The sequence below is a fragment of the Sinocyclocheilus rhinocerous genome, unplaced genomic scaffold, assembly GCF_001515625.1.
Source record: "Sinocyclocheilus rhinocerous isolate Xijiao unplaced genomic scaffold, SAMN03320098_v1.1 scaffold335, whole genome shotgun sequence".
Taxonomy (NCBI): Eukaryota; Metazoa; Chordata; class Actinopteri; order Cypriniformes; family Cyprinidae; genus Sinocyclocheilus; species Sinocyclocheilus rhinocerous.
This window is the reverse complement of record NW_015659708.1, coordinates 700,128-717,021: the sequence shown is the minus strand read 5'-3', so window position 1 is coordinate 717,021 and position 16,894 is coordinate 700,128. Positions and strand designations below refer to the sequence as shown.

General features: G+C 36.1%; 1 protein-coding gene across 1 annotated transcript in view; it reads left to right on the top strand.

Annotated features, from left to right (window-relative positions):
- LOC107724113 (CCR4-NOT transcription complex subunit 3-like) overlaps positions 1 to 13,424 on the top strand; it is a 20,217-nt gene extending 6,793 nt beyond the window's left edge. The window contains exons 4-18 of the mRNA XM_016532907.1: positions 459 to 533; positions 816 to 905; positions 1,164 to 1,292; positions 2,686 to 2,781; positions 3,334 to 3,553; positions 3,631 to 3,758; positions 5,865 to 5,918; positions 6,003 to 6,879; positions 7,492 to 7,597; positions 8,930 to 9,071; positions 9,805 to 9,901; positions 9,992 to 10,190; positions 11,055 to 11,187; positions 11,425 to 11,550; positions 12,145 to 13,424. Coding sequence (XP_016388393.1) covers positions 459 to 533; positions 816 to 905; positions 1,164 to 1,292; positions 2,686 to 2,781; positions 3,334 to 3,553; positions 3,631 to 3,758; positions 5,865 to 5,918; positions 6,003 to 6,879; positions 7,492 to 7,597; positions 8,930 to 9,071; positions 9,805 to 9,901; positions 9,992 to 10,190; positions 11,055 to 11,187; positions 11,425 to 11,550; positions 12,145 to 12,243 — 2,571 coding nt within the window. The 3' untranslated portion in view covers positions 12,244 to 13,424. The remainder of the gene's footprint in view (positions 1 to 458; positions 534 to 815; positions 906 to 1,163; positions 1,293 to 2,685; positions 2,782 to 3,333; positions 3,554 to 3,630; positions 3,759 to 5,864; positions 5,919 to 6,002; positions 6,880 to 7,491; positions 7,598 to 8,929; positions 9,072 to 9,804; positions 9,902 to 9,991; positions 10,191 to 11,054; positions 11,188 to 11,424; positions 11,551 to 12,144) is intronic.
- Positions 13,425 to 16,894: the final 3,470 nt, after the last annotated feature.

The following is a 16,894-nucleotide window of genomic DNA, read 5'->3' as shown; positions in this document are numbered from 1 at the left end:
CTCTGGTGTGATTAAAAAAAAAAAAAAAAGACAGGCTTGATGTCTTTTCACCATACACTGTAGTGTACTTATGGGTAAAATCCACAGTCCTCAACACTGTAGTTGAGTAGACACAGGAAAATGCAGTATGTGCACAATAGATCTTCTCCATGGATCAATGTTGAAAACAGTTTTGCTGCTTAATATTTTTGAGTGAGCAGAAAGTTCAAAAGAACATCATTTATTTTAAATAGAAATAACAATATAAAAGCCTTTCCTCTCACGCATCAATTTAATGCATCCATGCTGAGTAAAATTATCATTTTTTTTTTTTTTTTAAAATCTTACTGACCTCAGACTTGATCAGTAGTTCTGAATAGTGGTGTTTAAAAAAAAAACAACAACCTTTGACACATAACATTTTATATATACCATATATTTGAACATGTAGCCCATGCATTGTGATTTGTTTTTTCCAGCTCTATAATGCAGCCAACGCCAACCAAAAAGAGAAATATGAATCTGACCTCAAGAAAGAGATAAAAAAACTACAGGTGAGCATTTTCTGTTGATCCCAAACTGAATGCACTGTAGGTGAACCAACTTTTTATTTTATTTATAAGACATCGGCCTTTTCACTGTTCAAGGTGTGTTTTTCTTTATTGGTAACTATGAGGACAAGCGCTACCCACGCCGAGGGTCATGCATGCGCGTGTCCACTGTGCTTGGCGGCACAGGATGAGTTGGGCACGCTTGATTTCAGGCGTCCAGCTCAATTTTCTTTCATTCTTTGTTTCTACATGCTCTTTCTGTTTCTGTCTGCATTGGTCCTGCAGCGTCTTCGTGACCAGATTAAGACATGGGTCGCCTCCAGTGAGATCAAAGACAAACGACAGCTAGTAGAGAATCGCAAAATCATTGAGACGGTGAGTAGATGTCTGTTTTAATCTAACAAAAATACCTGATACTAATGAATAATGCCGGATTTAATATGCTTTAAATATCTTACATTTTTTTTAGATGAAGTACATTAGTAATGTTTTCAATAAGGTGAGACCTTTGAGATGTGAACTTTGAGAACTTTTTGCAGTTTTGGGGGGAAATATGCATAGGTCACTGTAAGATTAAGATAATGTAATCCAGAAATAAACAGTAAATCTAATGCAAATTTTTTTTCCCCACAGCAAATGGAGCGATTTAAGATTGTGGAACGGGAGACCAAAACAAAAGCGTACTCTAAAGAAGGACTCGGCCTCGCTCAGAAAGTCGATCCTGCACAGAAAGAGAAAGAAGAGATCGGCCAGTGGCTAGCGGTGAGAACGCAAGCATGAAGCACTCTGGTTAAAGTCAATGTGAATTGTTCCAAATACATTTGACTTCATAATGGAGAAAAGTATATGTGGATTAATGCACACTGATAAATCAAGAAATGTGCATTAATAAAGACAAACTACAGCTAGTAGATAATCGCAAAATCATTGAGACGGTGAGTAGATGTCTGTTTTAATCTAACAAAAATACCTGATACTAATGAATAATGCCGGATTTAATATGCTTTAAATATCTTAAATATTTTTTTAGATGAAGTACATTAGTAATGTTTTCAATGAGGTGAGACCTTTGAGATGTGAACTTTGAGAACTTTTTGCAATTTTGGGGGGAAATATGCATAGGTCACTGTAAGATTAAGATAATGTAATCCAGAAATAAACAGTAAATCTAATGCAAATTTTTTTTCCCCACAGCAAATGGAGCGATTTAAGATTGTGGAACGGGAGACCAAAACAAAAGCGTACTCTAAAGAAGGACTCGGCCTCGCTCAGAAAGTCGATCCTGCACAGAAAGAGAAAGAAGAGATCGGCCAGTGGCTAGCGGTGAGAACGCAAGCATGAAGCACTCTGGTTAAAGTCAATGTGAATTGTTCCAAATACATTTGACTTCATAATGGAGAAAAGTATATGTGGATTAATGCACACTGATAAATCAAGAAATGTGCATTAATAAAGGAAAGTAGTATTCGTTTTGGCTTCATGTTGATTTGACCGAAATTCCTGTCCTTCTAGGAAGGAGTTGTCTTAATTCAATATGATAAAACATTAGGCTCATTTTAGGTGCCAAAAGCCTTGTTTTTAATGTAGATGATTGTAGGCGGCTGCTGTCAGGGGAGGAGTGAAAAAAGAGCAGCTGAACTCCCACTTCTTATAGTGGTCCAGGAATCCAAGCAAAGGAAATATCATGATCGCATTCTTTGTTGCCAGTGAAGTGGATGCATTTGACATTGCTTTTAGATGAAGATTGATACCATGAACAAGTAATCCAATGTATCTGTTATTTAATTATGCTACAATCTGCATCTTTTCTGTTCATTTCTAGTTTAATAAGACATTATTACAGCAATATGTTAAAAGTAAGTTCTGAACTATAACACTAAATTTTGGTGAAACTAGCTTGAACTTGAATCTGTTGCGAAAACTGAAATCAGCCTCAAGCAAAATTCCAAATTGCATGGATTTCTGTTGAAATTACTCTATTTTGCCCCTGAGAATTTGTCAGCCAGTGGTAAATGTGGGCGCACCAAGTCGTTTTCCATCATTCTTTTAGTTCGCACAGTCCTTTTTGGCGAAAGACACGCTCATCTTAACTGTTGCTCTCTTCGCACAATTTTCTGATGTCATCTACTTCTGCTTTGTACCTTGGTTCTCCTAGAACACGATAGACACGTTAAACATGCAAGTGGACCAGTTTGAGAGCGAGGTTGAATCGCTTTCTGTGCAGACCAAGAAGAAGAAAGGAGACAAAGAGGTCAGTTACATTTACTCCACCATTCTTTGTTCTCATCCTTTTCATCTTTTACAATGCAACTGTTTGATGTGGGATAGTCTAGCCTAATAGTTAAAGATCTGGGTTGGAAACTAAGTGGTTGGTTCAAACGCAGCACTTGGTGATTCATGAATGAGTCCTTTTGTCCCCTTAAACAAGGCACTTATGGGGTGATTGGCCCCTTATAAAAGTATAAGATAAGTGACAAATTGATTATTGATTATTGATGCTAAGCACACATTTTTGGTCATATTTTAATTCTTAAAAAGAAAGTAATAATAGGAATTGCAAAAAAAAAAAAAATCTGATGGTATCAGTTGGTAATACTGTGGTACTGAATGATGTTCATATTCATCTACCATAGTATTTACCATGTACTGTGGTGTTTACCACAGAAAATTATGGGATTACCATAAAAAAGTTTTACCAAAAATTCGTGTTCATTGTCAGCTCTTTCACTAGTTCTGTTAAAATGACTGCTCATTCACATTGGTAGGCCATTAGTAAGATATTTTTCTCATGCTGTGCCCTCAGAAGCAGGATCGGGTCGAGGAACTGAAACAAATGATCGAGAGGCACCGGTTTCACATCCGCATGCTGGAAACCATCCTTAGAATGCTGGACAATGACTCGATACAGGTGGATGCCGTCCGCAAGATTAAAGATGACGTCGAGTACTACCTTGATTCCTCTCAAGATCCTGACTTTGAGGAGAATGAGTTTCTCTATGATGACATTGATTTAGAAGACATACGTAAGTATTTGGTGCACATATCAGAATTCTGTTGTGTTTTGTTCTTAATCATAACATTTTCCCCCGGTTTTTTGTAGCCCAGCCACTAGTTGCCACATCTCCAACAGGTCACACAGAGGATGAGATCTTCCAGCACTCCAGTTCCACACCGACCTCCACAACGTCGTCATCTCCCATACCTCCCTCTCCAGCTACTTGCACTACGGTGAGCATCTCCTCCTCGGTGACAGACCTAAAGTTTAATCCGCATTAGAGGTCTTCTCGGGTCCTAAAATCTGTACCCGACCCGAATCGACCCAAATCACTTCATACCCGAACCCGACGTGCATAAATTAATTTTTTTTCTCGGGTCGGACCTCGGGTTTTCGGATCCAAGTGGACCCGTGAAGACCTCTAATCCGCATTATCAGAGCTTGGGATATCATATTGGTTATCTGTTAAATAATTTAATTTAATTTGTTAAATGTAATTTTTAGCAAATACAAAAATTTATATCCTATTCTCATACTGGACATTGTATTGTTGTGATGCCTAAATTAACTCGTAGCATTTAAAATTTTGATTAAAAAAATAAAATGTATTAATTTCAATTCTATTTCTTTATTATTAGTTATTGGTTGGTTAATCTTTAAAAACTAATAATTACTAAGACTGTTAACTTTTTTTTGCTTATTTTTATTTTAAAGATTAAATTGACTTGAAAAAATAATTAAATATATAATTAATTTTCTAACTAATTTATTAATTGTTCATTTGTTCATTGTATTTTTTTTCCTTAGTGTGTTTGTTATTTATTTTTAGCAGTTATTTGCCATAATATATATATATAGGGCTGCAACAAACGATTATTTTGACAATCGATTAATCTAACGATTATTAGACCGGTTAATCAACTAATCATCGATTATTTCACTGATTGATAAGTAGACTTTGATTGATTATTCAGCTTTTGCAGTTAGTTAAAATACTGAGCTATATATATTCTAACAAATAAATAAAGGTAAGCACTTCAGCTTTTGAAAGTCATATTATGTAATTACAATTATACAATTAATTTATACAAATATATTTATTTGGCACACAAAATGAGATGACAGAGAAACTCTCATTCACTATTTAATTAGCTATATGAAAAAGTAACTGAATGACATCATTCTGCCTAACATCTCCTTTTGTAAGTCATATGAATAAGAAACAAAATAAAGGTAAGTGATAAGACACTTTATTTTTGGATAAACTATTTTATTCACAACATGATCTCTCTTAAAATACAGTATAGGTTTATGATAATCAAAAAAGTCCTGAGCTAGATCAAGCTTTGGTCTCTGCAAACCAAACTATAACTTTAATTAAATAATATTTTTTCCCCACTAATAAAAGATTTTATCATTAGCTAGCTCCACACTGGAGAGCTGCTTTATAACAGAAAATCAGGTTGTAATTCTAACTGAAAGCGACAATGACTCTGGTTTAATATTGTGTAAAGCTGCTTGATTTAAGGCTATCTATTGCATAAAGTACTATATAAATAAACGTGACGTGACTGGACTTTACTGGAGTACCGAACTGCAGCGCTTGTGCAACATCCACATCGCTGTAATCAGATGCGTTCCTAATTGCTGCTTTCTCACCGCTGTCAGTTTTTGTTGTGTTTATTTCATTATTTAGAGGAAAGCGCGCAGCATATATTTATATATTCATCCAAACGTCGCTCAGAAGCTTCAGGTTTGGCTGCGTTTGCGCTCAATGCGCTGAAGCGATGTCTTGTTTTGAATTGCATCAGGATAGCTGAATTTACAGTCTTGTGCTACAGCGACACACTGGTCAAACCACATTACTGCAGGCTCTTTCATTAGGTCAGATGAGATCAAACGACTACTCGACAACAAAAATATTTGTCGATAATGTCGACTAATCGTTTCAGACCAATATATATATTTATCGACTTGTCACTTTTTTGTTTGTTTGTTTTTTTTATCAGGGCAATATAACTGACTTTTTAAACCTACTTACCAGCAGGCCAATTTGTCCAATAGAAGTTTATTCAAAATTATCATGAAAATATATCTTGAATCTCACCATATTTCCTGAAAATAAGGCACATTAGATAAATGGGACCCTGATTTGTTCATGGACTGTGACATTTAAAAAAAAAAAAAAATGCTAAAAAACTTCAAAATACTTTTTAGATTTTCAGTGTGAATGCTGTAGATGTGGATGGTTATGATTATGGTTTATTAAAATGCAATTCAGTAATTAGTTTTGGTTTGCTTTTGTTTTATGTCATGTTCTCTTCATTTCTGCTGATGAGAATTCGGAAGATGATAAGAAAAGAGGTTGTTCAACAGACAGTGAAATCAGCCAGGTGAGAAAAGAAACCCCGTGTCACTTATATTATAGTCCTTTTGAACTGACACCGAGCTCAAAGAATCCTGTCGTTTTGTCGCAGTCACCTATCAAGAATGGAAATCCATCTTCATCTCTATCCTCCTCTTCCTCATCGTCATCCTCATCCTCGGGAGCCTCTTCAAACTCTTTGATCTCCATGGCGACTGTCGCCAGCAGCATAAGTTTGTCATCAGGGAGCAGCAGCTTCTTAGGCAACATGGGCCCCCTCCAGAACTCTGGCAGCTATAGTTCAGCAACCCAGCAACAAACACAGCAATCCCAACAGCAGCACCTGCCCAAAAACTCAGTCTCCTCTCTCTCCAACGCCAACTCGGCCTCCTCCAGCAACAGTACCTTACTCCCAACATCCACCTCCACGTCGTCGCCCAACACCAGCACACCGGGCCCACTGACACCCAGCTCGCAGAGCCAACATCCATTGGGAACGGGCCTTTCCTCCAGTCTGGGCCTTGGGAAGAGGACGCCTGTGACTAGTGGCACAAACCAGATGCCCGGTCTGGTTCTTTCAGGGATGCCGGCATCCTTAAACAGCATGACTGGGTTTTTGAGCGGATCCACCCCGGCGCCTTATGCACAAGCGGCCGCCACAGGTTGCGTGGGCAGCGGGCTGTCAGCGTCAATTGGAATGAATATTAGCAGTACAAACTCCAGTGGAGTCGTAACCTCAGTGGGGACTAACAGTCTAGGCTCCACAAGCCTCTTGGGCTCAGGGCCTGGTGTTCTGGGTCTTGGGTCCACACAGTCCACTGTGGAGCCTTTACCTTTGGTGGCTCCCATCTCTGTGGGAGGCGCACTGACCTCAGGGAGCAACGTGGGAGTTATCGGAAGCAACGGAGGAACCTCTGGGACAGGAAACGCAGCGGGAAGTGCTGTGCTACCACGGCCACCTAGTGGGCCGAAACAAAACGGCGGTACAAGTGAGTGCAGAATAGCTGTCTAATCAGGAAAAATGTAATAAATGGGGTTTCTGCAGGTCTTAAAAATATAAATTTGCCCATACACAAATTAAGGATTTAAAAAAAAGGTCTTAAATGTGAGCAGAAAGTCTAAAATTCATAAAGGCATGGCATTGAATTTTGCATGCATTGCAAAAAAATGAATTTCTTGCTCAGTATTTTTTTGTCTTGTTTTCCAGTACAAGTATCTCAACATCCTTTAATCAAGATACATTTACGTTTGTTTAAAACAAGAACAAATATTTTCCAATGGGGTATGAAAAATGTTAAAAAGGTCTTTAAAATGTGCAGATGTTTTCCATTTTGTTCTAATCAGAAACAGAAAAAATAATGGAAATCTGTTAAAAGTGTTTCTAATACAACTCAATATGTTCTCTAAATGTAATTGTGTATAGAAGACATAATGAGTTTTAATTTATTCCTTAAATTTTCTTTACTTAAAAAGGCTTTTTAAAAAGTCTTACATTTCTTATAAAACCTGTATAAACCCTGAATAAATTTGTTCTAAATCATTATAAGACACTGAAATTGTATTTGTTCACATTTTGGCTTAAATATTCTCGCATCTTCCAGGTTATAGTGCTGTGGTAGCAGACAGCACGTCAGACTCCGCCCTCAACAGTGCCAGCCAATCACAGAATAGCCAATCCTCATCCTTAAATTCCTCAACAAATCAGCCGTGAGTACTGCTATGCCCTGGCAACCGTCTACAACAACCGTTCCCTCCGGAATTTCATGTATAAACGTATAGTTCGTCTTCGTGATGATGCCATGTACAGTTTTGGGTGTTTCATTTTTAATTTGATGAAAGCTTCAAGTGCAGTTAATTATTTGTACGTGCATTCAGACGATGGCGGTGTTGAAGCTCTTTTATTTGCTGTCAGAGGTTGACCACTGCCGTGTGTGGATCCTGTCGCAAAATGCGGCGAAAAGTCCTACACAACGGTAATAATGTGATTAAGGTGTGTACATGTCTTTACTGCACTTCAATAATGCGACTAAAATAATATATATATATATATTCATCAAAATATCTCTTACATTTTAAATTCTATACATATCCCCTGCTCAGTGTGCATAGGGAGCAGTGAACACTGCATTGGGTAGTACTTTTAATTTGAATGCATGCAACTATTTCTTGGTTTTATTAGGCATTCTTGTAAAATCCATTAAATGATCTGTATATGCCCATGTGTTATTCATTTTATGATTTGCCTCTGTTGTCACTATAAAGCTGCCTTGTTTCTATGCATAATCGTTTCTTGGAAGCGATTATGCATAGGAACTGTTCATCATCCCTAATTATTTGCCCATGGCACTGGTTTAAGAACATGCTAGAGCACTAGAGTCAACCTTTAATTGACCATTGTTCAGAGTATTGTCTTAATCGTATTAAAATCGGAGTATTGTTGTCCATGTAAACGTACTGAATGTGAAAAGTTTTAGTGAGGTTTAAAAGACAATTAATAATAGTTAGTAGTACTAGTAATATTGTTGATTAAACTGCACTGCCACTACTGGATGAGAACCACATTTGAACTGAATTGAGCTGGATAATGATGTTTTGCCTTCTGTACAGCCGTTTATTGCTAAATTATGTTGTTTAATAACTGATGAATTTTGCGATATTGGCGCTGTCATTGAACTGTTATTTAGGCAACATTGAACTAAATTGAGCTGAATGATGGCACTACTGTCTTCTGTAGAGCTGCTTTATATCTAAATTAAATTTTTCATAATTAAACTTTGCAACATTGACACTCTTATTGAACTAAACTGAATCAACATTAAATTAAGCTGAGCTAGAGCTGCCTTACAGCTGAAATTGAGTTTGTTTCATAATTGAATTTCACAACATTAACACGTATTTTCCTGTTTATTAATGTGAAGCTGCTTTGAAACGATCTGTATTGTATAAAGTACTTTCCCGGGAAAAAACATCTGAATTCCAAATTTATGTTATTCCTCATTAAACTGATTTTCTAAATGCTCTTCTCCCTCCTGTCAAAAGTAAGGACAGTGGGTCCAGCCTTCTGGGGTTGATGACACTGCCGCCCAGCTCGCCCTCAGTGTCATACAGTGAGTGTAAAGCAGGCGGTGGCAGCCTGCTGAACGGCCCGCACTCATACACACAGGCTGCCGACACCATCAAGGTCAGTTACGCAATGTTTGCATATACGCACTCAGCACATTGTGTGTCATTACATCACACTACACCTGTTTGATGAGTGGGTGCGCATCTCAAGGCGAAGTCCACATTCCTGTTGCCCAATAGTGCCCTGCAAATTGGATTTCATTGTGTGATTGGCCAAACTGAGATTGCACAGGAACAGGCAGAGAAATTAACACATTAATTATTGCACACCACCTTAATGCTACATGACGTTTAGATGAAATAAATGTGGTGAAAAAGCATCAAGAGCCTGGGTTGTTAGTTGTATAAAGACAGATATGCTATTGTTCAAAAGTTTGGGGGTTTTGAAAGAAACAAATACTTTTATTTAGTGAGGCTGCATTATATTGATCAAAAGTGACAATAAAGATTATACAATTTCTAAATCAAATAAATGCTGTTCTTTTGGAGAAAAAAATCTTCATATAGAATGTGTGTGTGTGTGTGTGTGTGTGTGTGTGTGTAAAATACATGAATGTATTATATAAATTTATATATGGAAGCTATTATTTTCATATAAAATAAATGTTACAATTTACACACACACACACACACATATATATATATATATATATATATAATTTATGTATGTATATGAATTTATGAATCCCTAATTATTTGCTCATGGCACTGTTTTAAGAACATACTAGAGCACCAGAGTCAACTTATAATTTACCGTTGTTTCTGAGTGTTGTTTTTTTCACTCTCTCCAGCCTCAGGAGCCTCCGAGCTCTTTAAAGTCGATGGCAGAGAGGGTTGCCCAGGGCTCAGGGTTAGAAGGAGAGCTGTCTGCACTACATATCTCAAGTGGTAAGTATCAACAAGTACTCATTACTCTCAGCTTATCTTGCACTATTTTCTATGTTGTTTGGCTCCATTCTCTCTTTCATCCTCTTCTAGATATATTTCCCAGCTCCACGGCCCCTTCAGGCACTCCTGCAGCTCCTCAGTCTGCTCTGTCGGAGGTGAGCATCCCCCCGTCGTTGGGCGTGTGTCCACTGGGCCCCGTCCCCCACTCCAAAGAGCAACTCTACCAGCAAGCCATGCAGGAGTCCGCCTGGATGCACATGCCTCACCCGTCCGACTCGGAGAGGATCAGGTGAGCTCGCACACAAAAACATTTCCTTAGCATTCACTGATTCTGACAGGTGACTAGTCACATGCCTCCAAGTCTGGGAGAATCCTGGAAACTTGCTTTACAATGTGACCATGTTTTGCATTAGTTTGTCATCATTTTTTAATCCGTTTTATTCTAAAGTATAATGCAATGTTAATGTTTTGGGGCATTGCAGAATGAGGAGTATTTGCATTGTTTTTGTGTACTTTTCCAAATGAAAAATATTTGGCACTTAGTGAGCCATAGTAATCGAAATTAAATAAGTAAATCAATAATAATATTTCAATCTGCCAATTTATTTGATAATATTCTATGGAAACATTATTGCACAAACATTTCATAATATCTGCTCTCATAAAACAGGCACTGGAATGAATGAATTAATTAATTAATTAAATGTAAAAAATTAATTTAAAAATAAATAAAGATGTATCAATTAATATAAAATTTGTTTCCACCTATCACTTCAATGGCTCATTCAATAATTAAATTGTTTAAACATTTTATTAATTTATCAAAGTGTACTGATTGGTCCATTTACTCATTTTATTATTTTTATTTGAATAATTTTTTTGCATGTATGTATGTATTTATTTTAAAGGTATGTATTTATGTATTTAGAGGTACATAAAATAAAATAATTTTTTTTTTTTTTTTATCTAATAATTAATTAAATGTATCTATTTTTGAATGACTTAATCTTGAATTATTTGGTACTCTATATTAAATCCACACAAAAATACTATCTCACCCTAACCTATTTCAGATTATCAGGGTCATTTGGCTTGTTTTGAATGTATTCTCATCAATCATTTTTTAATTGTTTACTCTCTTTTGGACACACAGGCAGTACCTGATGAGGAACCCCTGCCCAACACTGCCTTTTCACCAGCAGGTGCCACCTCCTCACTCCGACACTGTGGAGTTCTACCAGAGACTGTCTACAGAGACCCTCTTCTTCATCTTTTACTACTTAGAGGTGTGTGTGTGTGTGTGTGTGTGTGTGCACGTCTTTACAGTTAACACCCCCAGTGGAGCCTCAGTAATTGCAAACAGGTTGTTTTGTCCTTCAGTAAGCACATATGGCTTGCATTTAATTGATAGATAATGGTAATATTGATCTTAGAGTGTGATTTCAGGATTACGGTCAGATTACAGCCTGTTTTTATTGGCGTATTTCCGGTGAATGACAAATTGTTGCTTTACACTCCCTTAGGGTACAAAAGCGCAGTATCTAGCAGCCAAGGCCTTGAAAAAACAATCATGGAGGTTCCACACCAAGTACATGATGTGGTTCCAGAGGCACGAGGAGCCCAAGACCATCACTGATGAGTTTGAGCAAGTGAGTCACACTATAACAAGAGCCGCTGCTCGGAACTCTATGGCCCATCATATTTTGGCCAAGAAAATGTGCCATATGTTGAGTGTGCCACTACAGTTTATTTTGTTTTTATGAAATTTAAATAAAGGCATGCTGAATTAATTAATGAAAAGTGACAGCAAAGACTTTTTCATTGTTAAACTAAATGCTGTTCTTTTGAACTTTCTATTCAAAGAATTCTAAAATAAGTGTATCATGGTTTCCACAAAAATAATGAGCAGAACAACTGTTTTCAGTCTTGATATTTCTGAAGGATCATGTGACACTGAATATTGGAGTAATGGGTGCTGAAAAATCAGTTTTGCCATCACTGCAATAAATTATATTGCAAAATATATTAAAATAGAAAATAATTATTGTAAATTGCAATAATATTTCACTGTATTTTTGATCAAATAAATGCAGCCTTGGTGGGCATAAGAGTTAAAAAACTTTTCAAACCCATTAAAAATTTAACTTGTCCCAAACTTTTAATCAGTAGTTTATGTGTCAATAAAACTTAATAATTACTAACTTAATTATGCTGAATGATTGATTATTTCTGTCTTTCTACAGGGGACATATATTTACTTTGACTATGAGAAATGGGGCCAGAGAAAAAAGGAAGGATTCACATTTGAGTACAGGTACCTTGAAGACCGGGACCTCCAGTGACGGATGGTCAACTAGAATGGAGGACTACTGTCGACATTCCGGACTGAATCAACACACACATGTACACTCTCTTTCATTCATCAGGGAGGAGACCCAGATGCATGTGCGAGGCTGTTTTATGTCTCGCTGGTGCATAGTGCATCTGGAGCCCCTCCCACTCTTTACAATTATCCCCGCCCACCAGCCACTCCCTTCGTGACTCCGCCCTCTCATTCAATCAGACTTAACCCCAGTAAATCACCCTTTTCTGAGAACTTTATGGAGCATTTTTGCGCCAAAAAAGAAGTTGAGTGTCATCAAATAAAACATTCACCCTGTCAGCAAGATTACAAATACAAATCAGTGTGGATGAATTATTTAGCCTATAGTTTGGCTATAATATTGATAACTTAAAGCCAACTAATACAGATTCTCTGCGCCACAGTTGTGTTATTCCGAAAATTATTTCGTTTAAAGTAAACATAAGCAATACACTTCTTGTGCACAATAATTTTCTTGCATATACCTGTCCACCAAAGCTGCCGTTTTCTCTTACCAAGCTTGTTTTTTGGCTTGTTACACCCTTGTCTTGTTAGCTCTGATCAATGCACAGGTCTTAATTAATACAGATAGACTTGCAAGTACGTGTTCCAAATTCTAATATTGATATTCATAATCGTGCTATCACTGTGGCACCAAATAATTGCACCAGTTCAAGCACACTATTTTTGTTTATAGACAACAAACAACAGGAGACCAAGTACACGTCACTCAGCTTGTGACTCTCATCAAAAGAAAAGAGTTTTTTAGACTCAGAAAGGGAATTAATGAATATGTTTGTTTATTAGAGTAAATGCACATCTCCATCTGTAATTTTTGAAAAGCGACAGGCTTCAGTAGACTTGCATGTCTTACAGATTTAATTTCAAAGTGGCACTCATAAATTTTCCAGGATTCTGTTCCCCTTATTTGTTTGTGCTGTATAGATGAACATCCACCAAAATAATTTGAATAAGAAGAAAATGCTGTAGAGGTGTATAAAGTAAAGTAAAGAATTAAGTAAATTTCTTTACAATTCAGCAAGAATGGGGCGTTAAATATCCAATCTTACGAAATGCCCATGCACACAACCTTGTTTTTATCTTAACCTTTATCTTTCCCGATGAGCGTGTGGAAGAGAGCTGAAATGTGAATTATATATATATATATTTTTTTTTTTTCCTAACTGGAAAAGTGTTGTTCAGAACATTTGTTCTCCTTCTGTTGACCCCCCCCCCCTCCATTTAAACAGCATGGAAAATTACACTTGCAAAGTGGACTGGAGTAAAAAACATAGTAAATAAAGCATTGCAAAGAAAGTAAAGACTGTAAAATATAATTAAAAGAACTACTTTTCAAAAAGAGGGTGTGTGGGTTTTCATCATTGCCGAGCATGTGTTTTGAATTACATTGTTCTCGTGAGACTGTCTCCAGTAACATAATTTCTTGACTGCCTCGTGAAGAAATTGATTATCATTTTAATTTAGTCCCATTATAATTCAGTTAGTTCGGTCCTCGAGTGTCGTTCTGAGAGTGTTGATATACAGTACAACAGCTCTGGGACTTTTCACTGTTCGTATCCTTCTGCTTGTTATTTGTTTGCCGGGTGGAAGCAGAGCGAGGGGCAGGTTTTGAAAGTCAGAGCATCTGTGTTTTCTCTTGGTTCATGATCGCTTATGGTTTCTCACTAGGAAATGGAGCTGAAGCAGTGGTACTTCAGAGTGCAGAGAAGAAATCTGTCGTTCCACTCACATAAGGTGTTCTAGACTGGCTTTCAGTCTGTGCTTTGCTCAGTGATGGCCAATGCTTAAATCTTTGGCCCATTAAGAAAAAAGGCAGTTGTTGGTTTAATGTAGAAATCATTTCCATTGCTGTTTCATTACCGAAAACCTTGTAGTCAATTCTCTGTGTTACTGAAAGCATATACTACCGTACTACATATACAAGAGTTTAGGGTCAGTAATATTTTTTAAAGAAATTAATACTTTTATTCTGCAAGGATGCATTAAATGCATCAAAAGTGACAGTACAGACATTTATAATGTTACAGAAATTCTAGATATACTGAAATTTCAACTTTTGCCATCACACGAATAAATTACATTTTAAAATAGATAAAAAAAAAGTTTTTATTAGTGCTGTCAAACGATTAATCACGATTAATCGCATCCAAGATAAAAGATTTCGTTTACATAATATATGTGTGTGTACTGTGTATATTTATTATGTATATATAAATACACACACATGCATGTATATATTTCAGAAAAATAGGTTGTTTATATATTAAATATATTTATTTATCATATAAATTATATGAATATTAATATAGACATGTAAATACTTACAAATAAATATTTTCAAAATATATACTGTATGTGTGTGTATTTATATATACATAATAAATATACACAGAACACACACATATATTATGCAAACAAAAACTTTTGTATGCGATTAATCGCGATTAATCATTTGACAGCACTAGTTTTTATATGTATGTAATTGTTAGAATATTTCACAATATTACTGTTTACTGTGTTTCTCATCAAAAATGCAACCTTGGTGAACATAAGAGACTTATTTGAAAAACATCTACAAATCTTACCCATCCCAAACCTTTGGACTGTAAAGTACAAATTGGAGTTACACACTTTTGTATATACAGTTGCCCCAGAAATATTGGAGACTTGTCACTACATTAGAAAACAAAATATCAAACCAAATGGCATCTGCAAACAAACATAGAGCTTCTCAAAACTAACTTGGCTTTTCTGAGCCATATTTTTTAGCTTATTATTCGAACATTTTATACATACCTTTTTTTAGTGAATGTATGACGCTAACACAATCCAGTCCAATGCACTTCTCTTTAGCATTTTGAACAGTAAATCTGATGTTTTATCATTTCAAACCTAACAACTTTTTTTGTGAAATGTTTTACTTAAAATGTTTGCCGTGTCTTTGAAATAAATGCTTTTAGTATTTTATTATCTAATGTAATGACGTTAGAAAACCAAGCTCTTTTGTGGGATAGTATTCATTGTGAAAAAGACGTATTTTAGGCAAGTACACCAATGCATTGCCATCATATTGGCGCTTGGCAAAACCTCTCAGTAGCAACCAGAATTCTTTATACTTTGGTGTTGAACCGCTTTAACAAAACACCATCCTTGAACTTGTCCCACACCTCAACCTGTTTTTCACATTTTTCATCCGTTCACGCATGTGTGACCGCGTGATTCCGTGTTTTTGTGTCTGATTATTTTTGTGTGTGGCTCTGACGCATTTGGTTTGGGCCAGTGGCTGCAGGAGGGTTTGAGTCATCTGGCTGTGTGTGAGAGCGCGTTTGTGTGTGTTTACATGCGTGTGCGAAGGCTACGAGCACTTCTGGCAGGTTCACTACCATGAAGCTCCCACAGCGACAAGACTGACCCCACCATTGCCTCCAGCAACACAGGGAGTCATGTCATGCCCCAAATACAAACATTCGCTCTTACGTCACTGCAGATCGGAATGTCCTGAAGTGTGTGTTGCCTTCAGACTGCTGTATGATACTTGAGAACAATGCTGTCTCCTCCAGAACGCCTCCTGAAACCATCTTGCCTTTCCACGATGTGAGATAACCAGTGTCAGCTTCTGAAGACTTCACATGCATGGAGCATGGCATCATCTCTGCTACTGCAGGAGCCACTAGTGAGAGACTTTAGGCACACTTCACAATCAACATTCAATTAGGAGGAGGCATTCTTCAGTAACATATAGGTTGTAATAATAGTAATAGGTAGAAAAACAGAATGTGAACATTTATTTGAACAATTTTAAACCATTTTAATCGCCGGTTTTGCAGTTCAGTTTAATAATCCGGTGTCCTGTTCCGGAAAATTCTCAATATGATAAAACAGCTTAAATATAATAAATCAAGAAGTGTAATTATGATACAATAATTAGTGAAAATGTGTTTAAAATGGTTTTAGATCTATATCATGTCGCATTGCTGTGACCGCTTGACGTTGACAACCTATATGCAATAATCGCTCTAAATTTGTCTGAAGATTAATTTGATAGTTTACTTAATGATAATTATAGTAATATCATATTTTAATATAATATTAATAATAATCATAATTTTAAGATTATATTAATAAATAATATATATTATTTTTAATATAATAATAATAAAAATAAGGTTACACTTTTTAAAAAGGTGTCCTAGTTATATATGTTACATGTACTTACTATTATAATAACAATTAATTATGCATAATTACATGCAAGTAACCCTAAGCCAAACCCTAACCATAAGTGCATGTAGTTAATTAATATTACTCAGAACTGAAATGTATAATTACACTGTAAAGATATAATATACACTGTAATGAAAATATTTTAAAAATAAAAGACACAGTTTGTTATATCTAAAATAATTTTCATAAAACATCACCCACCCCCATTATCATGTTCTCTGACGTTTTATTTCACGAATTATTTTCTTTTTCATTAAAATTATTTTCATTAATGCAAGAGGGTAATTTCTTTTCTAATTTCTTTTTTACAATTACTGTAATGTTGAAAGTACAATAGCCTACTTTTTTATAATATATATATATATATATATATATATATTTTTTTT